General features: G+C 43.1%; 2 protein-coding genes across 21 annotated transcripts in view; one reads left to right on the top strand and one right to left on the bottom strand.

Annotated features, from left to right (window-relative positions):
• The first annotated feature begins 11,091 nt into the window (after positions 1-11,091).
• LOC123963708 (serine-rich and transmembrane domain-containing protein 1) lies at positions 11,092-20,380 on the top strand. Its single transcript, XM_046040725.1, has 2 exons — positions 11,092-11,161; positions 19,338-20,380. The coding sequence occupies exons 1-2, from the start codon at positions 11,126-11,128 to the stop codon at positions 19,692-19,694; spliced, it is 393 nt and encodes a 130-aa protein (XP_045896681.1). The 5' UTR covers positions 11,092-11,125; the 3' UTR covers positions 19,695-20,380.
• Positions 20,381-22,247: 1,867 nt separating this feature from the next.
• The window catches only part of nbeaa (neurobeachin a), a 94,757-nt gene continuing 92,760 nt past the window's right edge, over positions 22,248-24,244 (bottom strand). For all 20 annotated transcript variants that reach the window (XM_046040036.1, XM_046040042.1, XM_046040039.1 and 17 more), the window contains one exon: positions 22,248-23,933. In XM_046040036.1, the coding sequence (XP_045895992.1) occupies positions 23,843-23,933 (91 nt within the window). In that variant the 3' untranslated portion in view covers positions 22,248-23,842. The remainder of the gene's footprint in view (positions 23,934-24,244) is intronic.

Here is a 24,244-nt window from a genome sequence, read left to right as displayed (position 1 = left end):
CATCACTCCTAAATTTTCTTGACAGCTATGCTATTCATTGGTGTGTTTATCATTGTACAATGTTCTACCCTCCTCCAGTGTTTCACCTCTAATCAAATGCCCACATATGTTGACGGAGTGTTTCAATCCATCACTGAGGAAATCTCCCTGGTCCCAACATCATACGCTTATCTTAGGAAAACAAACCGCAAGAGCTGGCTACATTAGGAGGCACATTTTTCCCCTAAAGAGAATTAGCAGTAATCCAAGTTATCCCCAGAAAAGCGTTGGGTGATATGAATAAAACTTTGCCAGGTGCCAACAGTTTTGCCAGATTAAAAACATAACACTTTGAGATTAATCTAATTAAATCATCAAACATGATTTCTTCCAGAGCCATAACACTACTGCTATGCAACAACAGATGGAACAAAATTTGTGTTTCCGTGATCATGTCAGACACTTAAACATTGGCACCTTGTTCTATGTGTAATTCAGTTAAAGTTGCAATGATAACGGCAATTCCATCAAGAGTGTAATAATATAATACAAGTCTGTATTACATTTTAAAATAAACCTAATGTTGGGGTGCAGGTAGATCAGTTGGTAGAGCGTGCACCCAATGTACAAAGCTGAGTCCTTATAGCAGAGGCCTCGATTCCAGCCTGTGACCTTTTGCTGCTGACAAATTTGATTGTTTTTGGAAAATTGTATGCCCATTTTGAATTTGATGCCAGCAACATGTTTCAAAAAAGTTGCGACAGGCTCCTGTTTACCACTCTGTTGCATCACCACATCTTTTAACAACACTCTGTAAGCATTTGGGAACTGAGGAGACCAATTGCTGTAATCTTGAAAGTGGAATGTTTTCCCATTGTTGCTTGACGTAGGATTTCAGCTGCTCAACTTTGTTGTATTTTACGTTTCATAATGCGGCAAAAATTTTCCACGGGTGACAAGTCAGGACAGCAGGCAGGCCAGTTAATAAGCACCCACACACTTTTACCACAGAACCAAGCTGTTGTAATACGTGCAGAATGTGGTTTGGCTTTATCTAGCTGAAATAAGGAAGATTTTTCCTTGAACAGAGGTCATTTATTGGCAGCACATGTTGCTCCAAAATCTGTATATATTGTTCAGCATTAATAGTGCCTTCACAAATGTGCGGGTTACCCATGTCATGTGCACTAATGCACCCCCATACCACCACAGATGCTGGCTTTTACACTGGGCACTTTTGACAAGCCTGGTCTTTCCTCTTTAGACCAGGAATTTCAGAATGTCAAATTTTGACTCATCAGACCACAGGACAGTTTTCCACTTGCCTCAGTCCATCTTAAAAGAGCACGTGCCCACAAAAGGCGGCGGTGTTTTGGATCTGGTTTATGTATTGTTTCCTCTTTGCATGGTAGAGTTTCAGCTTGCATCTGTGGATGCAGCGACAAAACTGTGTTAATAGACAATGGTTTTTGGAACCGTTCCTCAGCCCATGCAGAGATGTCCATTACAGAATCGTGTCTCTTTTTGATGCAGTGCCGTCTGAGGACCTGAAGATCACAGCTATCTAGTATTGGTTTTCAGCCTTGTCCCTTGCATGCAGAGATCTTTTTTGATTCTCTGAATATTTTAATCATATGATGTACTGTAGACAATGAAATACCCAGATTATCCAGAAATTGTTTCACTATTTGCCAGTGCAGTCCTTCACAGCAGGGTGAACCCCTCCCCATCTTTACTCCAGAAAGACTCTTTTTATACCCAATCATCTTATTAACCTGTTGCCAGTTAACCTAAGTAATTGTGAGATGTTTCACCGGGCATTTCTTTTAGCATTGCACAACTTTTCTAGTCTTTTGTTGCCACTGTTCCAACTTTTTTTGAAATTTGTTGCAGGCATCAAATTCAAAATAATATCTGGCATATACCATTTTCCAAATAAATTTCTCACTTTCAACATTTGATAAGTTGTCTTTATGCTGTTTTTTCTGTTAAACATAGATTGCACATCATCACATTTTGATTCTGTTTACATTTTACACAGTGTGCCAACTTTTTTGTAAACCGGGTTGTAAACAAATGTGCTGTTATCTGGACAGGAGAGATCACAATGTCAAAGATAATTTAATGAATTTGATAATATGTTGTTTTCCTACTGAATCTTTTCCTTACGTAGCTGCTGTTCTCCAAGTGATTTTCACCTTATTCGTTTGTGTAAAACAGTTTGTGCAGCTGAAATACACATAAATTCCAGCTGCCCCAAGTGACAAAGGCTGGGAGAATAAAATACAAACAAAAGAAATTAAAAAAGGGCACAATACAGTGAGTAACTCTCTGACAGATTAGATGCATTAGAACTTTGTTCTACAGCAGAACCAATGAAATATCCTCACCTATTTGGTCCAGCAGAGATGGGAGATAAGGTGGCCTGCTGTGGCTATTTTCTCCTCTCAAAATAGAATCGATATCGATAATGTTCACATTGTGCTGAGAGGAGGTACTGAGCAAACACACACACACACACACACACACACACACACACACATTCATACTTACATACAAAAACAGAAACATGGCACCTGCTCAGGGGACACAAAGTCTCTCTGTCTTCTTCTGTCTTTTAATCCTGCTTCCTCATTTCAGCTCAGTCCCAAAGCAGATGCAGATCGCTTTTGACAGATAGCATTGGGCTTCTGCCATTTCATTAGCGTGATGTATTGCTGGTGACAGGCTTGGGCCAGACGGGCTGGGGTTTTGAGCATCACCTCTAAAATACTGCGCCAACCGGAAGAATCCTCACAGCTGAGGGTGGTCATCTCTCAGCAGCACCCTCGTTTGTTGGCGTTACCCCCAAAAACAGCAAAAAGAAAAAGGTGAAACTGGAGGATAGAAGAGATGAAAGGGCAACCTAATCTGGTTCATCCACGTTGAACAGGCCCTTTGGAAATGGATTAACTGATCATGATTCGATCCAAATTTAAGAATCACAGTCAAATGAGTCTCATAAGTGTTGCTGTTTTGTGATATATGTTTACTGATGGCACATTTAGCCAGCAGAGGTATGGCATCTAAATGTAGGTTTATCCATAATCCTTCACTCCCCATCATTTCACTGACATGAATAATCAAAGAGAGCATTATCCCACAAGGTTAGTAAAAAGTTTGGGAGAACACAGCATCGCGACCATCTGAATACAGTTCAATAAACGGCTGATTGCAACTTTTATTGGCAGATTAAACTTTAACAACTGTCTGTTCCCATAAGGAGTCTATTTCACATTGATGTCTCTTTAGTCCCCTCCCCTTATCCATCGTTTACATGCTGCACTGTATGTGTGTGTAGGCTAGACAAAATAAAGCAAACACCCCATGGACAAGGTCTTAAACCCTTCAGTTATTTTGTTCCAGTTATAAAAACTGCTAAAAAGATGGGTCATGTTAGGTTGGAGGCCAATTAGCAGAATTCATTGGCTCTAAAAGAGTGTTGGCAATCAGCAATTTGATATCCAAGTTTTCAAAGCAAGAAGCAAAAGAATGAGACCAAAAACAGAACTCCTAAGAGGCCAAATCATCTGTGCCAAACTGCAGGGGCAAAATAATTGAATATGTGGAGGGGAAAACTCAGGACAATGGTCAACATATTACATCAAAGGTGAGCAGCACTGATCCCATGTTAAAAAGAACAGGCAATTTATCGATCTGTGTTTCTTATTGTCTGTTGTCTGAAGGTCAAATCGGTCACCCGGTCTTTGTACTGTAACAACGCTTTATTTAATGATCCTAGTGTGGATCAAAGGACCTTTTGTTAAGGAATACGATGTGGAAATTTGATGCCAATCTCCTCCATTAAAAGGCCCATCACTGTAATGAGTCAGCGGCATGAAAAGAAAATGAGCTCTGCGAGAGGAGGGGAGTGTTATGTCAAGACGGAGAGCTCTTATTGTCTGTTTCTTATGATGGCAGAATAATTATGCTTCTTAAACTGGGATACCACAACACACACACAGACTGTTTAATCAATCTATAACCAGCAGGCAACACTTTATAGAGTATAATAGCATGTGGCAATAACTTTAATGATGTGACAAACCTTTGATGAAGCCTTTGAAGTTTAATTGTTTACTTTTTGGAGTCGTTTCTTTCTTCAGTTCCTTCAGTGAATCAGAAAGGGACACAAAGGGACAGAGCGGGAGACGGTAATATTCACTGACTGAAATATAGAAAAATATAAACTGACACTTCTGCTGAAAGACAAAATGTTTTGTATACTCTGTACGTTCTATGGCTTGCTTATGCATCAAATATATGCCCCGATTCTCCATGCCTGGGATGTGGTACATATGAATTATGAATGTCTGAAGAGTAAAGGCTTTTTTTTATTTGCAATTTAAGGGCCCCAAATCTTTTGGTGCACTAAATTATTCATATATTCAAATGAATCTGACTTTGAGGACATTTTTTTCCTTTCTTCTCCTCTTTCATGAATTTAGAGTGTACCCTTCAGAGGGATCGAGCAAAATTGCCAAGACTATTAGTGGTAAAGGTTTTAGCAGAGCGGTGATTTCAAAACGTTTCGGGCCACTTTTGGGGTGTCTTGCTCAGACATGTGTCCTTGTGCATGGGTGTTTTTGCCTGTTTCCCCACTCTTGAGGGATGTTTTTGAGACAGTGCCAATATCATATTTCCATCTCCCTCATTGTTATTCTGGACAAGTACTTGCCTGTCAGGCTGCTGTCCTGTGTGTCTGTGTGAGTGTGTCGCTGTTACGCCTCAGTATGTTCTCTCTGTGCTCCATGCCCTCAGATCTGTGGAGCTCATTTTGATTGGCATGACGCTGCCATGAGACGAAAAGCTGGATTGTAGTCAGTGCATATTTCTTGGCTGGCGTCTGATCTTTGAAATCCACGCTGAACATCACATCTCGGATATGCGGAAAAAATATCTAATATATTTTAACTGATTCTCAGAGATTAGGGATGCAAAGACACCTTCTCCTGCAATAAGGGGAAGACAAGTGAAATACTCTGCTTTCCTCTGCTCAAGTCTTGAATTTTGCTTTTGTGAGCCTCTCTCTCAATGGTATATAGGGTGCCTTGCAAATTGGGGTTGTACAGCATATCTGGTAGCGCAACTAAAATACCCTGAACTTCTAGCATATTTGCAGCTAATATCTTGACATTCCCTGTCTCTTATCTAAGAGTGAGCAGAATGAACTTCAAAAAGTCAAATTCTCCAAACACACACACACACACACACACACACACTTTAGCCCAAAACAGTCCACAAATCCATTGCTGCATGTCTCCTCCTCATTAACATGCAGTGCAGAGACTGGTGTCCTCACAAGGGCAGCTCTAGGATGGCACGGAGTCAGGACAGGCTGGGATATCAGGGAATGACATGGAATTGGCGGCCACGCCTTCTGGGATTAGTGACAAAAGCCAGCTGAGGCCAAAGCTCTTATCTTCATCCTTCAGTCCTCTCACTCTCTCTCTCTCACACACACACAGACACACATAGGCAACACAAAAGCACACGAGAATACTTGAGTTTACACAGAGACAAGCACGTGTACTCATAAAGACATAATTAGCTTCGCCAAACATATTTCCTCTTTAGGAAAATAAGGAATTGCGAGTGTAACGATTCCCTGTGATACTGTAGGTTTAGAAAATTGTGTTGCAGAGTGTGATTAGTAGAGGGGAGGTCAGGGGAGATAATTATTGGAATAATTAAATGATTCCCTTCCTCGTCCTTGGTTTTTCCCTTGACATTCACCAGTGAAACTGCATACAGCGCCTCATTAAAAATATTATCAAAATTTTTTGGGGGGGTCGTTCAGATTATGAAAATATTCACAAACAGATCTGTCTGAAGTACACATGAATACCAGCCATGTAATGTTAGCGGGAGCTGGATTCGCATGTGAAATAAAGTCATCTTCCTCATCTCTACTCTCTTTCTGTTCTCAGCTGCTGCTAGTCCCCTCTGGTGCCTGTGTCAGCGGGCAGATGGCGGCAGACAGAGGCAGACAGAGGCATCTGTGGAAGAGGAGGTCCCATTTGCCCTTCACAGAGCAGGGACAGGTGTCATCTGCCACACAATTAACATCTTCATGAATAGCATTAAGGTGCTAACAAGCTCATATATGAGGTTCAGGGTCCAGCCTCAAATTTATTTTAGATCAGAATAGACTGAAACTTACATGGACTGTTTCATTCCAAAATCAGCTACGTGTAACGGTGGGAGACAGAACGGACCCAAACGCAACGCTGAGGGTTTGAAAAAAGAGGTTTATTGAGGAAAAAAGGCGTTCGAGGAGGGGACGGGTGGAAAGAGGGGGAGAGGCAGACGAGGACACGGGGAACCGAGTAGCTGGAGGAGCGGAAGGCGCTTAGGCTGGAGGCTTGAGGGAGGCTGGCAGCCGGGGAGGAGAGGGCGCGGAGACTGGGGACCAGGCGGGGTGCAAGAGGGGAAGCCGGAGGCCTACGTGGAGGCAGCGAGAGGAGGAGGCAGGCGAGCGAGCCCGGCTGGCCCAGCTGGGAGGCAGAGGTGAGTGAACCTGGCAGGAGGAAACAGAAAGACAGGGTTAGTAAGTAACGGGGACGTGAAGCAAAGGGAAATCTCAGAAAAAGCCAGAACGAAGCGGCGACACCAGGTCAGGAGCTGCGACGATCGAGCGAGGATGGAGTGGAAAGCAGGGGTAGAAATACTGGTCGTGATGAGGCTGATGGCTGGCAGGTGCGGCGGCTGGGGATGGAGGTTGACGAGGTGCAGGTGTGGGTAGCCAGCCGGGCTCCAGAGCAGAGAGGGAGAGAGCACACACAGAGAGAGAGAGGCCACAGGAGAAACCAGAATGTGAGGGAGAGGAGAAACAGGACACTCACCAACAGCCGGGCTGCCACTGCGACAGGGCCCCCCCCCCTCAACGGACGCCTCCAGGCGGACCCCCGGGTTTGTCCGGGTGAGCTTGGTAGAAGTCGGACAGGAGGGAACGGTCCAGGATCTGACTGGCAGGGATCCAGGAGCGCTCTTCTGGGCCGTAGCCGGCCCAGTCCACCAGGCACCGGTAGCCTCGGCCTCTACGTCGTACAGTGTAAGCGGGGTGTCCGTCAATCATCCGGGGAGGGGGAGGCGCTGCCACTGGTACAGAGAGGGAGCTGGTGGAGACGGGCTTGATCCGCGAGACATGGAAGACCGGGTGGACCTTCAGGTGAGGGGGGAGGGTCAGGCGAACTGCGGAGGGGTTGATGACGGCCTCGACGGGATAGGGGCCGATGAACCGAGGGGCGAGTTTCTTGGAAGTGGTTTGCAGGGGGAGGTCTCTGGAGGAAAGCCACACATGTTGTCCTGGCCGGTAGGCGGGGGCTGGAGTGCGATGACGGTCGGCCAACCGGCGATTGCGGACCGCGGTGCGCTGCAGGGCGGCCGTGGCCTCCCTCCAGATGCGGCGGCAACGGCGGAAGTTGGCCCGTACTGAGGGGACCGCTACTTCCGCTTCCTAGGACGGGAACAGGGGGGGTTGGTAGCCCAGCGAGCCCATGAAGGGGGACATACCAGTGGCAGCGCAAACCTGGGAGTTATGGGCATATTCGATCCAGGGGATCTGAGAGCTCCATGAGGCTGGGTTTTTGGTTGGTCTTGGTTGACCCGCTCGGCTTGTCCGTTGGTCTGGGGGTGGTAACCTGAAGAGAGGCTGGCGGCGGCGCCAAGGGCGCATCAGAAGGCTCTCCAGACCTGAGACGTGAACTGAGGGCCCCGGTCGGAGACGATGTCCAGCGGGATTCCATGCAGATGGAAGACATGGTTGATGAGGAGGCGGGCGGTTTCCGAGGAAATGGGGAGTTTGGGTAGGGGGACAAAGTGGGCGGACTTAGAGAAACGGTCGACGATGGTGAGGATGACCGTGTTCCCGTTGGATTTGGGGAGACCGGTGACGAAGGCGATGTGGGACCAGGGGCGACCGGGGACCGGGAGGGGGCGGAGCAGACTGGCGGGTGGCTGATGGGAGGATTTGGCGCGGGCGCACACCTCACAGGCGGCCACAAAGGACCGACAGTCCTTATCCATGGATGGGCCACCAGAATCGCTGGCGAAGTAGGAAGAGGGTGCAGGCCATCCCGGGGTGGCAACTGAATCTGGAGGCGTGCGCCCACTGGAGAACCTGGGAGCGGACACTCGACGGGACGTAGAGGCGGTTAGGAGGCTCGAGGCCGGGGCCGGATTCAGTGGACTGGGCGTGGCGAACAGCGGATTCTACCTCCCAGACTACAGAGGCGACGAGGCAGGAGCGGGACAGAATGGTGTCCGGGGGGTCTGGATATAGGAAAGATTCTTGTGATCTGTCAGGACTAGGAAAGGGTGTTCAGCCCCCTCAAGCCAGTGCCTCCACTCCTCCAGGGCCAGCTTAATAGCCAGCAGTTCTCGGTCCCCCACGGTGTAATTTCGTTCGGTGGAGGAAAGACGGCGGGAGAAGAAGGCGCAAGGGTGAAGCTTGTTATCTTTGGGAGAGCGCTGGGAGAGGCGGGCGCCGACGCCCACGTCCGAGGCGTCCACCTCGACCACGAACTGAAGGGAGGGGTCAGGGTTGGTGAGGACGGGGGCGGAGGTGAACAGGGACTTGAGGTGGGAGAAAGCTGCAGCGGCCTCTGGAGACCAGACGAAAGGGACCGAGGTGGAAGTGAGGCGGGTGAGGGGGGCGGCGACGGTGCTGAAATTGCGGATAAAGCGGCGGTAAAAGTTTGCAAAACCGAGGAAGTGTTGCAGTTGCTTTACTGAGGCGGGAGTGGGCCAGTCCGCAACTGCCTGGATCTTAGAGGGGTCGGCGCAGAGCCGCCCCCTTTCAATAACGAAACCGAGGAACAGGAGGGTGTGTGAAACTCACATTTCTCTGCTTTAACAAAAAGCCTGTTCTCCAGAAGCCGCTGCAGTTGGCCGCCAGAATACGAAAATCCACCGAGTACTCCGCCACGCTCCGATCACCCTGGCGGAGGGAGAGGAGGCGACCCTGCGTCTCTCTCCCTCGCACCGGGCGATCGAAGACTCTCCGCATCTCCTCAACAAAGGAGGAGTAGGAGGAGAGAACATGGGGCTGACCCTCACTGACAGCTGCGTACCAGGCCAGGGCCCGGTCGCGGAGTAACCCAGCGACGTAACAGATCTTAGCCTCGTCGGACTGGAAAGACACTGGTTGCCTCTTAAACACCAGGGCGCACTGAACCAAAAAGCCGTCACACGCGCCCAGAACTCCAGAGAACTTATCAGGCTGGGACACCGGTGACTCACGGGGAGAGTACGCGCCACTACGTACTCTTACAATCATTTTACAATTAAAGTAAAGCACTTTAAATGGATGATTCACCAAAATTACAAAAACATATTTTCTCAAAATGATGTAATTTGTTATAAGAGAATTAGAACCACTGTCTGTAGTTTTCTGATCTTGTATTCTTCAAAGTAACATGAGCTGTTTCGGTAAAGAGATCTTAATTTTTAGCCATGCTAGCCACATGCCTCAAGGGTTGCCAATGTTGGTCTACTATTTTGGTCCAGAATGAGACATGTTGACAATTATGGGATGTATTGCAATAAAAGTTTGTACAGAAATTCATGGTCCCAAGAGCATTAATTCAATGACTTGGTGATATCCGGACCTTTTATCTCACAACATCATCAGGTCAAATTTTCAATTTGTCCAGCATTTTGGTAAATGACCAAATAGCCTACTCCTTAAGTTCATTCATGTTAAACTAAGCTAAACTAAGATGGTGAACAATGTAAACATTATGCCTAATATACATCAACATTCTGGGATCATCATTGTGAGCATGTTAGCATGCGTACGCGGATGTTAGCAATAAGCTCAAATCAACACTGTGCATTATAGCCTCACAAAGCTCCTAGTCGTGTTCAATTATAAACAGTTATCAGCACCACAAACATATCCCACCTCCTCCATTTCTGCCAAATGCAAATGTCAAAACCTGTTCAAATAAATCCCAGCATCTAGCATTGCTAGATGCCTCTAGAGGTGATTGAGACAATATGTTTTATAATATTAAAAACTGCTCACAAAACAGTTTAGCTTTTAAGAATAGTATCTCTATTTTGTTGATTAATGAACACCAAAAAAATCTGGAAAGCATTTTGGGGGAATGATCTTGTTTCATATGTAATGTAATGTTTCAGCATTATGTTCATTTTCAATTAGTATAAAAAGATTTGTGCACTTTTTATAGAACAGATGTGATTAGCTGCTAACAGCCAGTGTTTGGAGGGACGACAAGAGGGAGAGAAAGGGAAGTGAAAATACACGCTTCAAGATGAAGAGAGGCAAGGCGAGAAGGAGGTGTTAAAGGCTGTTTCTATCTTCATGTCCGCCCTTTCTCTTTCATCATGCCAGTTTGGGGTCTCATCTGAGCAGTTCAGTCTGCCAGTACAATGGCAGCCGGTTATTGCTCTGGATACTGTCTACTGACGCAGCTTGCTACAAGCAGAGAGCCAGGCCGTTTCCCTCACACAAACACTAGAGATATGAGTAAGGGCTGTGTAGGTTGCGTGGGAGTTTGTGTCTAATGACAAATATTGATTTATTGGTCAATTTAGACTGCAGGCCTATTTATCTAGCTTTCTGCCCACATGAACTAATTCCAGAACAGCTTAACTGTGAGGAATAAATGCTCAATGAAAATGAGTACAAAAACCCAGAAGTGTAGATTTGACTGTTAATGTGATACTGAAAGTTGATGAGCAGAGAGAAAGGTGGGAGGGCAGAGACAGAGGGAGTGGCAGCTGAGAGAGGGGGTGGGGTTAGAGTGAGTGAGCACTACTCCCCCTCTTTGTTGCTCTTCACCACTTCACCTTCAAGTAAAAAAAAATAAAAGTATCATTCATTATTTAAAGCCTCTGTTACCTTGCGTATGCGTGCGTTCCCTTTCGAATCTGAGCCCATTCATAGACAATATCTACTCCAGCTGTAGTGCCTGTGTTGTGTGTGTGTGTGTGTGTGTGTGTGTGTGTGTGTGTGTGTGTGCGTGTGTGAGAGAGAGAGAGTGAGAGAGAGGCTGATAGGGGAGATCTCAGGGGCAATAGATCTGGTTTGCACGGCTGAAAGACCAAACACAACGGGATGGATTTCTGCACGACGTGAATGCGAGCGAGGAACAGCAGCCTCACACATAAAAAGGTCCGTAACTATATCTTTCTTATCAACTGTTTCATATGCTGCTGATGCTTCGGACTGCTTTTTTTAATGAAATGTTCCCAAATTGTTTTTAAGAGGGAGACAGTGCGGGGAAGGTGTTAATCTGCTGTGTGAGAGGGGATTCCTTCTGAATACCAATTCACCTCAAATGTATCTGTCCCCTTTCAGTTGCCAGCAACTTTATTCGGTGCATTATCACTGCCTGCATAGCAGTAGTGAGAGAACAAAAACACTGAGAGAGCAAAAACTTTTGCAGAGAAGACATGAAATAGCAAAATATAGGAAAAGAAAAATATAAATGTAAATGAAGGGGGGGGGTTCATGTACACATTCATTCACCTACTTGGGAAATAAGCAGCCTCCCTATGTGCCAGTTTAGAAAAAGAGGGAGAGATGAGTCAAACAATTGTACTCCCAGATTTAGAGAAAAGGGGAGGAGGACACAAAAGTGTCCTTTCAGGGCAATGAAAACAACAGCAGGGTTTGTTTGTGTTTAAAACGACACTATGACTCACCATGTTCACCATGATCAACACGGAGTGAACATGAGCTGCATATAGACCAACAGTATTGAATGTATTGACGAATGCACTCAGAAGTATCAGGAGTAATTAACACATACGAGAATATGTTGTAAAAATACACTTCACCACAGGGATGAACTACCAGGCACAGGCACACAAACACTCAGACATCAAAGCCAAAGAGCTCATTATCTATACTGGCCACTGACCAAAAAAACCTTCCAAAACCTCCTATTCATAATGATTACTGTTTCTCAGGTTTTAACTGGTGTTACCCTTTTTGTCAATTATATAAAGACATTTGCAACACCTCTGAGAACTCATTACAGTTTGGCTTTTTTGAAATCCTTACTTTCATACACCGAATATCTGAGAGAATCAGATAACAGTGGAACAGCGGAGCTGGACCCCTGGTGTGGCTTTGAGTGCACTCAGGTGCGCTGTGAGATTTGGTCATTCAAATGTAAAGGCAATGAATAAAAACATTAGCTTATTGTTTTGTAGATTACTTCAAATTCCACCTCTTTTTCTAAATTTGTCTGTCATTTATTGGCATCTGTTACGTGTATTTATATTTGTACATATCTTATAAAAGACATCATTTTAAAAGTAAATACTGTCAAAACAGTACAATCAAAACAGGATGGATATAGATTGATGGGTGTCTGGCTAAAAAAAAGACATGGAAAAACCAGGTGGTTGAGAGCTTCTGATGCATACTGAAATATCCCTTTCTTCATACTTTCATCATTCCCGCATATCTTTGACCCCTATGTGGGTTATCTGTGGTATTTAGGGCTGCAGAGGCGATTAGGAATTGATGTGGTTGAGCCTCAGGTCTGTCTATTTGGCTCAGAATATGAGATATTTACTATGTTTGAAATTCAGGCTACTTTTATAACTTGACAATCTGTTTGAGCCGAAAGTGTATGTTTATGTGTGTGTGTGCGCGCATACAGTATGCATGAAAATCTTTTGTATTTTCCCATACAAGCCATGCATGTGAATGAATATTTCTGCTATCCGGCTCAGCTTGTCTTCATCTGTTCATGCATGTGGTATGAATACAGTATGAGAAAGTATACACGCACACACACACACACACACACAAAGGAATATGGCCCAAATGCCATGACATTTTGCCACACATGGATTTTTGTCCATTATTCATGAAGTGAAGAGCTAATACCAGAACTGAACAGACAACAGAACGTGCCTCTCTGGTAAGTTTAAGGTTTTAGTACATATTTGCATATGCTGCATGCAAATATTCCAGTAATGTCCTGGGCCATTTTATGTCACTGAAAGGTACCTCATGTTTTTAATTAGAAACAGAAGCAAGTCCAAGGATGCCTATGTTCGGCCTTGAATGGACAAGCTATTGTGAATATAGAAAAGCCTACATTTTATAAATAAAAACCAGACTCACATGAATATTCAGAATAAACAGATAAATAAAATATAGACAGGTTCAGTCTGTTTTAGCTCTAACAAATACCAAATAATTTAAACTGAATCTCTGAAAACAAACAATATTTGCTGTATTTTATAATTAAAGCTGGCACTTTTTAACATTTCAAACACCCTTCAGGGTCTGACATAACCAATGACCCAGTTTTTGCAGGGCAGGTTGATTGGTGAGCACATCTTGTGTTACTCTTGTCACAACCTTGGATTTGAATGCGGGGTTTTTCTGTTATTTTGTTAATGTCCATTCCTGTTTTGCTCTTTGCCTCTGTGTTCTTGTTTAGGTTTGGTTAGTTGATCATTGGTTCCTTGTTCTCTGTTGTATCTTGTTTCACATGTCCTTGTGTATAGTCAGTAACTTTAGTTCTTGTTTTATTTTATAATCATTAGTGTTTGGTCTTCTTGTCTAGCTTTGTTTCCTGTCTGACTTGATTCCTAATGTGTCTCACCTGTGACTAATTGCCCTGCCTGCTTGTGTGTGTGTGCCTCAGTATATATTGCCCTCAGTTGTGTTCAGTCTTTTTTGCATTGCAGTCTAATGTTGAGTGTTCTGCCTTGTGCTCTGTTTTCCCCTGGATTTCCGGTTTGTTCCTTTGTTCTTGGATTACTTTGCCTTAGTTGGACTTTACTCCTGTGTCTCGATTACCTTGCCTTTCGTTTAGATATTTCTATAAGAAACAGTTTAACATACTACAGTAGTAGAAACCACTTGAAATGTTATCAGAAATTATTAAATTGTGTGGGGAAATATTGATTTTATTTATTTTTTTGGCTACCTGGTGAGTTAAAATACAAAAGGGGCCAGTAAAACTCTGATCTAGGCTATAGTGGCCAAGAAAAGAAAAATGTTACGTTGGACACAGAGCATAACATACAAAGGCATGTACAGTAAATATTATTTAAATATAACAAATGTCAGGCAGTATAACGACCCATTATGCACACAAAAAATACACACTGTACAGAAGACTTTCTATAAATACATACTATCAGGCAATAAAGCTGAGCAAAACATGCAGAGGACAACAAGAGCCCAGGATATTTATGTGGACAGGACACATTAGATAAGACAAATTGTGCCAAATATACTTTGACAGCACTGTGTGAGGAAGATAATAAGGAGATGATGAGAAAATGAAGGAGGGTGGAGGATGAGGAACAGATTGAGAAAGTGGAGCAGAGGAAGCTTCACGGCACGATGTCTCAGGAGGCGGTTTGCTGAACGTACTCCACCAGCCGAGGATGAGATTGTTTGACGAGTGACTTGCAAAGATTGTGCAGCTCAGGAAGGAGTTTGATCAGGCCAAAAGGGAGCTTTGAGAGTCAAGGCTCACTGTCTATAGATAGAGACTGGTGGTGGACAAAACATATGCTCAAGTCAAGACCAAAAGATGGAGCAGAGAGAGAAGAACGATGTCAAAAAGAGAAATTTGCTCAGGGCTCAAGGTTTGAAGAGTGTGCAGTACAGATAGCCAACACACAATATATTAAAAAGCTCTTGACATAGCCAAGAGGGCAATGCTGACGTTGAAAAAGATGAAATACATAATCAGAAAAAAAAAGAGCTGAGAGTGAAAAGGAAGAGCACTTCTGCAAGAACCCATTGATAAGCTCCAGGCTCAGGAGGAAACAGGAGAATAAGGAGGCTGAAAGGCAGAACTGTCACAAAATACCTGAACTCCACATGACTCTGACTGAGACTGAGGGGACGAGACTTTTTCTGTGTAAAGTTGTTAAGGAGGAACAGAGATGCAAGTCGAGTAAATGCAAGTGAAAGAACCTCGGGCTCTGGTGATGTTCAGAGTCAAGGAATGTCTCCTGAAGACCAGTCAGGACATTGGCTTTTCAAAGAAGCAGCTACCAGCACCTTCCATTATCCTGGACTGGCAGTCCAACAGAGAGGCCATTCATGCTTTCAAAAGGCTGTATCTACTCAGAGGGAAGCGTAGGAGCACCCTATAACACACCTGAGTGAGACGTTTTTCACTGTGCAATGGAGAATGACAGCAAGAAGAGCGAGCGGAAGCTGTATATGGTCTCTGTTCAACCTTAAAATCTGTAAAGAGCAACCATTGCAGAGCTTTATAGCCACCAGGGGACCAACAAACTGGGCGAGCATGTTTGATGAAGGTCCACGTTTATAAGCAATCATCATAAAATTAGGAAAAGTCATAAAGTATCGAGCTGATGAAATAATGTTGAGTATGCTTTTTTTGAGCTGTTAAAGAGACTAGAGGTCTCCAAGACCCACAACAGAACAGTTGGGTTGAGCAACAGCTGAAGTTAAGCCACGCTCTTGTTACAGAGACTCAAGAACAAATGAGATTAGAGCTCAGAAGGACAGAGACAAAAAAGGAGGCACAAAGTGCACACAAAAGTGAAATCAAGTCCAATCAGCCAGCAATTTATTAACTCCGTCTCAGAAAAGACACGTAGGGGGGCTAAGGCTCAGCTGACCAAAGAACTGACCAAAGTCAGGCGAGTCTTTGGGATGTGGAGAGAATCAGATATTGAGACAGAGGATCAACTGGTGACTGCATCCAGCTGAATGAGCAGCAAGCAAGGCACGATTGCAGAAAAGTATATCTTGGAGGAGAAACCGAGCCCTAACACCCACTGAAAATCTTCTTTTCGCTGACCCCCCGTGATTTAACTTCTCACCTTGCTGCAGTGATGTAGAAGTGTCTTCCGGTGTGCGGTCAGTATGCCGTGGCATTTCTATTGGGTGTGCTTACAGGTGCAACAAAGACAACTCCTGAACAATCCCGAACCGCTGATGCTGGGCATGGTCAAATGTGAGCCAGGCTTGAAACTTTCAACAAGAGACACAAACAGTTTTTCCTGGTGCCTTTGGTTACATTTATGTGACTGTGTTGCTCAGCAGGAAACATATAATGAAGAAGATTGCTGGCCATTTGGAGACAAGAATAAACTCAGATCCAACACGTCTTTAAAAAAAAAAAAACAGGACATATTCAATGTTGATGTAATTTTACTCAATAAAGACGCGTCATTTTCCCAATTAGCCATTGGAGTTGTCTGTATTACGCTTTGTAACTATGCCTAAGGAAAATAACAACCGGTAGGCTATTTATTATATGTAGGCGTGTGTGTGTGTGTGTGTGTGTGTGTGTGTGTGTGTGTGTCTGCATGTGTGTATGTCCGACCTCTTCAGCCTCAGTGGGACTGCATGGCCTGACCTCTTAAAGTAGATTAGCTTGAAAAAGAACTGAACGTACCATGTTGCCTGGATACAAAAAGCATCATTAAGCCCAATTATCAGCCACTCCAGCTCACAATGAACAAGCTTCATCAGATTTCAAAACAACATATCATTAACGACAGCAACGTAGAGCAGGAGAGAGTGGGAGGGAGTGACGAGAGAATGACAGTGGATAAGATGAAGAAAAGGTGGCAGAAAAAAAACAACAAAAACAGAATAAGGCAGACGGACGAAAGGGCAATGCATGTGCAGTGAATATCAATACTTCAAATCTGGAAAATTGCAGGGGGAGAAAAAAACAATAAAAGTAAACAAAAGTGGCGAGAAAGTTTTTCATGGGGCTGGGAAGACCACTGGGAGTATTTGACAAATAAAACAGAGTTGGGGCAAGAGAGCATGCCATCAGAATGAAACTGTATCTCCCTGAAGGTACAGTGGGCTGTAAATTAAAGGGAGCAGAGTTTTGTCAACTGTACCATCCAGAGAGAGACAAACAAAGAGAAGGGAAAAGAGAATGAAAGGGGTTGAATAAAGGGAGAAAAAAAGAGTTTGGGGTCTTCTAACATTGACATGTGTTGTTACAGACACAACGCGGGGTCCAAACTGGGGCAACACGTTAAATTATAGGATTGACTCCTTCTAAATATTATTTTTGATTTTAGTCAGCAAAATTGTTCATACCATCATCTGGCGTTAAAGGTGCGGTATGCGACTCTGGAGAAATCAATTCCCAGACAAATAACATGAAATAGAGCGAACAACCACACATCAAGTAATGTAATTAACATTAGCTAAGCAGCTCCAGACAGCGATACTCACAACTCTAGCTAACATCACAACATTAGCCTATCTTGGGAAACAAAAAAGTAAGCTGAATCTCCATGGGCAAGTCATTTAATGTTACCCGACACACAAATCTTGGCTGGAATAGTGTTGTGTAGCTCTGTTTGAAACCACTTTGTTTCCCATTTACAGAGCCAGGTCGGTGTACAAACAACAGATTTTGTGTAAACGGTCAGTACACAATAACAATAAACATTATGTGTATGTTACAACAGCAGCACTGAATGCCATTTTTTCTAAAAAAGTACAAAAAAACCCACATTAAACATAAAAAACAATAAACACCTGCATGGGCAAAACTCTCCAGGCTCCACATAATTCTGGGATCTGCTGTTTAACAGGTTGAAGTCACGTACTGCCCCTTCATTGCATTCACTGTATGACCTATATAGCGAAGCTACTCATAAAACCTAGTTCTCTAGCCAGGTTTAACTCTGCTAGCTAACTGCCTGTCTCCTAGCAATATTCTTAAATTAAATACACAAAAAACTAAGTAGGTCACAGTAAAAAGCTACAAAATACCAAACAAACATAACTAAATATTTTACTGTGATTTAGCGCCTCCAAAAGACCGTTAGCTAACACTTTTAGTAGTCTGAAAATTGCTTACACTAATCGCTAATGCTAATAACTCACACCTAGTAGCTACATAAGCCTGTGAAATGCTGCTTATCGCTAATGCTTCCAGCACATACACATATCCCAGCCTGTAAACTAAAGTATTATTTCCATCCTTAACAAACATTTATAGTGTTTATTGTATTTTATCACAATAACAGTCCCATTAGTAGGCTACTTTCACCTGTGCAAAACACATGGATAATAGTCAGCAACACTCAACTATGGCAGTTGAAGAGTCAGAGGAGGAACATAGCTGAGCTCATAACGCCCTCTGCTGAACTTTTTTCGTACTAGCACAGAAAAACATACAGTAAATACAGTATAGTTAAACTACATTGTTTATGTTTTGAAATGGGGGGCTTCTAAGTATTTTCTAAACACTATTTCATCCTGTTCTTCATAAGTGTAGGTCTATTGGTCATGGGGTTATTGCAGCTCAAATGCTCATGGAAGAAGATACAATGAATATAGTTACTTTACTCGACTCCTCTGACAATAATGTGGCCAGGCACACACATGATCCATGGTGTAATGCATAACCATGAGATGGAGAGGAAGGAGGGGAAAGGCAACAGACAGAGAAATGAGCACACACTGTGAGGCGAAGAGTGTGCTGACCTCTTGCTTTCATTCTGGTCAGGGTCAATTATCCCACCCTTTGAAGTCTTTCTCTGCTGTCATTGATCAAGTCAACACAGAAGGCTGGCCTAACCCAAATACAAAACAGCCTTTGCTCTCTCCTTTTCCCTCTGTCTCTCGCCACAACACAAAGACCGTGAACATATCTACACAACAATGCTCAGTCACATCTTCTAGTCAGTTTTGTGCCATGCCAGTAATTTGCAGTGGAAGGTTATTAGCAGTTTTAATATGCAGTGGAGGAGGGTTGGCTCTCAGCTGTCTTTGTGAAAGCTGATTATGAGGAGTTTAATTTTATCAGATAAGAATGCCTTCATCTGAGCATACAGCAGCTCCAGGCAACATGCCTGACAGGCATTCAAAGAGACAAGCACTCCCCCTGCTGTTGCTCTTCATTGCAGTCTGTTCAGAAGAGCTTCAGTCTGTCAAGCTCCCTGACTTATCATGTGAGCAGCCCTTAATAACAGCAGACCAGCATCCGTTGGACTTTTTATATTTTTGGGGTTTAGCAAGAAATGCAGCCGTATGCATTATACATTTACTTATTGCACAAATTCTTTGTGATCAAGTATCAATTCTGTAACCCCCTATTCTGTTTATAGTGAACATACAGTGATAGTATATATAAGATAATAGGTATTTTGTACAGATTTCATATGACATGTTGATTTTACCTGTTTGCCTGTTTCTTTGCTGTAAATATCTTTTCCCACGTTATTTAAATTAAATCCCTGGCAGCTTCAGAAGACATTCATTTAAATTCTGAATGTGTCAGTGTCTGTCTGTTGCTACACAATAAATCTCTTTCATTTTTCTATTTTTCACATGCAAATCGACGCAGAAAGTCAGCCAGGATATGTCAGGTATGGAGGTCCCATTGGTGGACCATAATGAGACTGGAATCTCTCCAGTAGACAACCAGACCTTCCTGCGTTTCTCCCCAACCTCCGCTTCCACCTCGGCGGCCGCCTCGTCACCAGGACGTCAGGGCAACGTTTATGTTTACGTGTGGCTCTTCCTCGGCCTGCTGGTGTTCCTGCTGACGCTGCTCATCATCTCCCTCCACAGGCTGAAGAACATCATCTCCTCCTCGTCCTCTGTGCCCGACTGCAGCAGCGAGGGAGGGAGCTCCTTCACCAACATGGAGATCTGCAGCATCTCCTCTCAGAGGTCCACCATCTCCTCACTGTCCACCTGAGGGAGATGGGAGAGAGCACGTACAGACACATAGACATTTATGTCCCCATGCATGCAAAAGGCAAGCATGCACACACACACAAAGCACATAGAAGTTCAGCACCTCCTCACTGTGACATACAAACACAAAGACGACATGGCATTACACCACATGCATGCAAATTCTAATCCCGATGAGCCAGTGAGTCTGGTGTGTCCATGCTATTTGCGCAGGCACAGGGGAAATATAGCTCACAATGTGATGAAGAGGTCTTGAGGGTGACAGTGACTGAACCCTTCTGAGCTTTATTTCTGCAATCAACACCAATGAACCTGATGGACTGCTTCCTCTCTGCAGGAACAAGCATAATGAAGAACTTTTATTAGCCTATCTTTCCTCTTCGTTTTTTTGTAAAATTGATTTCTGGTACCATCATATTTAATGTAGAACAAATAACAAGCGATGCCTTGTACAGCGTGTCTCATAATGTCTGTAGATTAATTTGCTAAATCAGGATTAAAGTAATATTAAAGACCACTACTTTGTACAGAATGGCAGGTTTGTGCCTCAGTTGTTGAGAAGACTTTGGGATGCTGTAACTTCATTTACAACAAACGGTAAGATACCCTAAAAAACTGTACACATAAAAAATACTTAGATACCAGAGTCTGGGGAAGGAATGTTGCACAACACCCTGCTGTGGATGTGCAGGTAAGAAAGAAAGGAGCATTGTGTCTAAGAGTATTGACAGGCAGTCAGCCTCTGACTGCAGCTACAGACAAAGCAGGTCAAAAGTGGCATAACCAACAAGATGAAATTCTGGTCCTGAAAGACATGTCTACTAGCGTAACGATTTATTCTCTTCTTGCCTGTCGGCTCATATGGTGTCCGATTGCAGTCTCCATAGTGACTGAAGCACGAGAGCTCTGCACAGCTGTCAGCCTTGTCTGCATTCCAGGCTAAAGCTACAGTAATGGCGGTTTCTGTTCAAAATACATTTTTTTAATATTAATTTTAATACCGTGAAATGTAGTTAAAAAAAAATACTCAATTCAGAACAAATGAAAAAGATTCATTTATCTTTGTCACCCTTCTTCCCCTCAAATCCAATAACAACTAAAGAACACGGAAGGCTCAGACAGCAGGGATGACGGCTACGAGGCTGCGAACAATAAAAGGAGTCAGATCTGTCAGTGTTCTTCACAAATCCTCTGTGCATTTCGGGTGATGGTAGTGCATTAGCCAGACTCTTTGGTTCCCCCATGTATAGTCTGTTGGAAAGCTTTTATCACCTTCTGTACGGATTGGCACACACAGTCACAAACAAATTTAAAAAAAAAAAAAAACTCTCTGGTCCATGTTTACTTACAGTATCTATTAGGCAGAGCAAGGGCCACACTTTTGTTTACATTTTGGATTATATATTAGATATATAGAATGGTTGAGTTTGTCACGTAAATTTTGCCAAACACCTTGGAGGATAAATGAAAGCACAAAATTAAAGAAAATTATTGTAAATGTTAAATTTAGATAACAAAATGTTTACCATTGTTACCAATAAAGATTGCTTAATTTTTTGTATTTTTTTACAGCTGCTGATGAATATGCAAGGGGTTATTATCTCTAGATGCTTTTGGTTTAATGTAGCAAAAAAAAAAAGGTAATCAAGAAGTAAAACCAATGTGGAGGTGTGGTGATTCTAGAAAAACACTGTGCAGATTGAACCCCCTGATATCACATCATACAGTGAAGATACAAAGTAGATTAAAACTCCTTTCATTTCCAACTTGAGTGAACTGTGTCTTTATACTTACATAGATACCTAAACCTACCTTGCATGACATACTGCACTGTATACCTTGTCACCGCCAATCTGACTTTTGTCCATGGGTTAAATGAATGCCACATGTCTACAACAACTTGGGACACATGCAGTTAACAAAATTCACACCTGGAAAAGGCTCTACTCAAGCACATTGGTACAGTTTTCCTTTAAGAAGCTTCACAGCAGAAGCATCGAGTTACTCAAAGAGAACTTCAAATGTTTCATAGCTTTGGTTTATGCAGGAGACCACACAGGGCCAGACCATGCATATGGAAAAAGTATGAAGCTAGTGAGAAATGTAAACTGGAAATTTTGTACAGCTAGCATTTCTCTTTCTCTATGTCTTAAGAAGTGTCTGTGTTCGAAGTGCTGCAGAATTTGTCTGAGAGTAACAGGCATCTGAAATGAAAATCCCAGCAAAGCAGGTATTTCAACAACATAGTCAAGTGTGTTTAGATTGCAACATTTTAACTCAAGAGTCTCTTGAAAAGAAGGAAGGAAGATTCCTTTAAGACTGGTGTTTCATGAATGCGACAAATCCCACTCTCTGTGCAGCTATTACTATCATGAAGCAAAAAAAAATAAACGTTAAGTGCAGCGGTTCCCACCATCACCCAGCCAGCAAATGTTGATTTCATTTTTATCAATCATGAATAAAAACACAGGTGACTGAAATATACAAAAGACTCCGCAAAGTTACCCTGTTTTAACAGAATATGTGACCAATGAAAAGTCAAATCATCAAATTCTTTGCATATTTTATTTTTCTTATCATGATTTTTTTTTCAACTCACACATGTCATATTTTACATCTTTGCAATAAAACATGAATACAATAGTTTTTAGGGTTTCATAGATCCAAAAATATTTAACCTTTTTTTTGGATACGTAAGTTGAACCTGTCGATAGAGTATGTGCATGTGCGCGTTTGATCAAGATGGCTTCACACATACAGTACATCTCACACGTCATCCCCTCGTCTCCTCCCTCTTTCCCACCTCTATCAGCTACAGAATCATGATATTGCTTACAACGGTGAGGTTGTAAAACCTAATAATCACACATGAGCTCAACGTTTTAAATACAAACATCAATGCACAAATAATCCCGTAGGGAAAATGGACCTAAACAAAATGGCAGCCGACCAGAAAGAACCAAGCTAATAAATAATGATATGTGATTGGTGCAAAGTGCAAATACAAAACAAACTTTTACATTGATTTGATTCTCTTTTTTTAAATAATCAACAAATGTGGGTAAGTGAACGTTTCCTCTGCGCTTTCGGTCTTATTCAGCTGATTAAGTCTCTCACCAAGCCTGAACCAAGACTATATGTACATATTTGACAAAACAATCACCAAATATACAAAGGAAATCATGTCAGTCTTGTGGTTTTCATCCTTGGTGGCACTGGCAAGATCTTTTTATCATTACCATCTCCGGCAAAATTATCACCATCCTTGACACTGCCGTTATATCCATCAGTCTTGTCAACATTATAATAATTATTACACAATATTTTACATACAGCAAGTCATTAATAAATTAAAGGTGATAAGCGCAGTTTGTGTAGTGAAAGAACATGTGTAGACCCTGACGGAGGCAGAGCCTTATATTTACATAAAAATCTGATTTAACCCTGCTGCAGGTAAAGGAAAAAGAAATGAAAATGAACATTAAAAAATAAAATAAAAGCAGATAACATCAAATAAGATCAAATCAAATCAAATCATAACCCCAGGCAATTTTTCAAGGGTGAATTTAAGATCAAGCCAATAGCACCGGTTTTGGAATAGAGGGTGGGGCTGATTCATTTCTGACCATTTCTAATCAGTTTAGACACATTGAAGGAGTCTTAATTTATGAACTCCGCCCAAATGGAAATGAAAGGTATAGAATAAATTTGATAAAGAAGAAAAATATAAGGGAAAACAAAACTTAAGTTCTTTGTCTGTGAAGCATTAAGCGCACCAGGACGGGCAACTGCAACCAGTCCTGTGAGTGGTACGGGTATGTTCGACCTCTACAAGGTCTGCTTGACTTGCTCTTTTCCCCCCATTCTGCAGTCTATTTTATTAGCAGGTTTTGGTGTGTATCTTCGGGGTATTATGTGTCTGTGGTTACACACGCGTGTGTGTACGTACACGTATGCACAGAGGAAGTTCTTTCCACCAGCGCTGCCACATCCTCAAATCAAGTAATCTTCCCAAGGGAATAGAGGCTAAGGTCCGGTACTTGTTTTTCCTTCGTCTCGGTACTTGTAGTTTCCCCGCCTTGCAGATACACAGCAGAATGCATCACCTTCTCTCCGCTCTCTATCCTCCTCTTCCTCACGCTGTCCACCTCAATACCTGTTCTGGTGTTCGTAGTGCCAGCGGTTGAAGTCTATGTTGAATGCCACAATGCTGCCGGACGCCATGCCAGTGATCAGAGTCCTGAAGGCAGAGTGCATAGGAAGTCAAATCTATAAACCAAACTACACACGTACTCCATATAATACCTTTTTTAGGGTTGCAGGACATCAAATAAATCTCATGTTACTCATTGTACATTTCCCTGGAACTGGGTCATACTCTGAGGTTTGTGAAAAACAACTGACCCATTTCAGATCATTCATCATTCTCCGCTGCCTCCTCAGAGGTGACCCATTTTCCCCAACAACAGTAGTACTTAACAAAACACAGCACACTGTCTTCATCTTCAGTCTGTCAGAGTGCCCCCCCCCCCCCCCCCCCCCCCCCCCCCC

The sequence above is a fragment of the Micropterus dolomieu genome, linkage group LG23 (assembly GCF_021292245.1).
Source record: "Micropterus dolomieu isolate WLL.071019.BEF.003 ecotype Adirondacks linkage group LG23, ASM2129224v1, whole genome shotgun sequence".
NCBI classification, from domain to species: domain Eukaryota; kingdom Metazoa; phylum Chordata; class Actinopteri; order Centrarchiformes; family Centrarchidae; genus Micropterus; species Micropterus dolomieu.
The sequence above is the reverse complement of the archived record's forward strand: the minus strand, read 5'-3'. Positions and strand labels throughout refer to the sequence as shown.

Excerpts from the sequence above, each read along its gene's own strand:
- LOC123963708 (XM_046040725.1), top strand. The coding sequence starts at position 11,126 with ATGCGAGCGAGGAACAGCAGCCTCACACATAAAAAG. Across the intron at positions 11,162-19,337 it reads GCAGCCTCACACATAAAAAG|AAAGTCAGCCAGGATATGTC; the intron begins GTCCGTAACTAT and ends AAATCGACGCAG.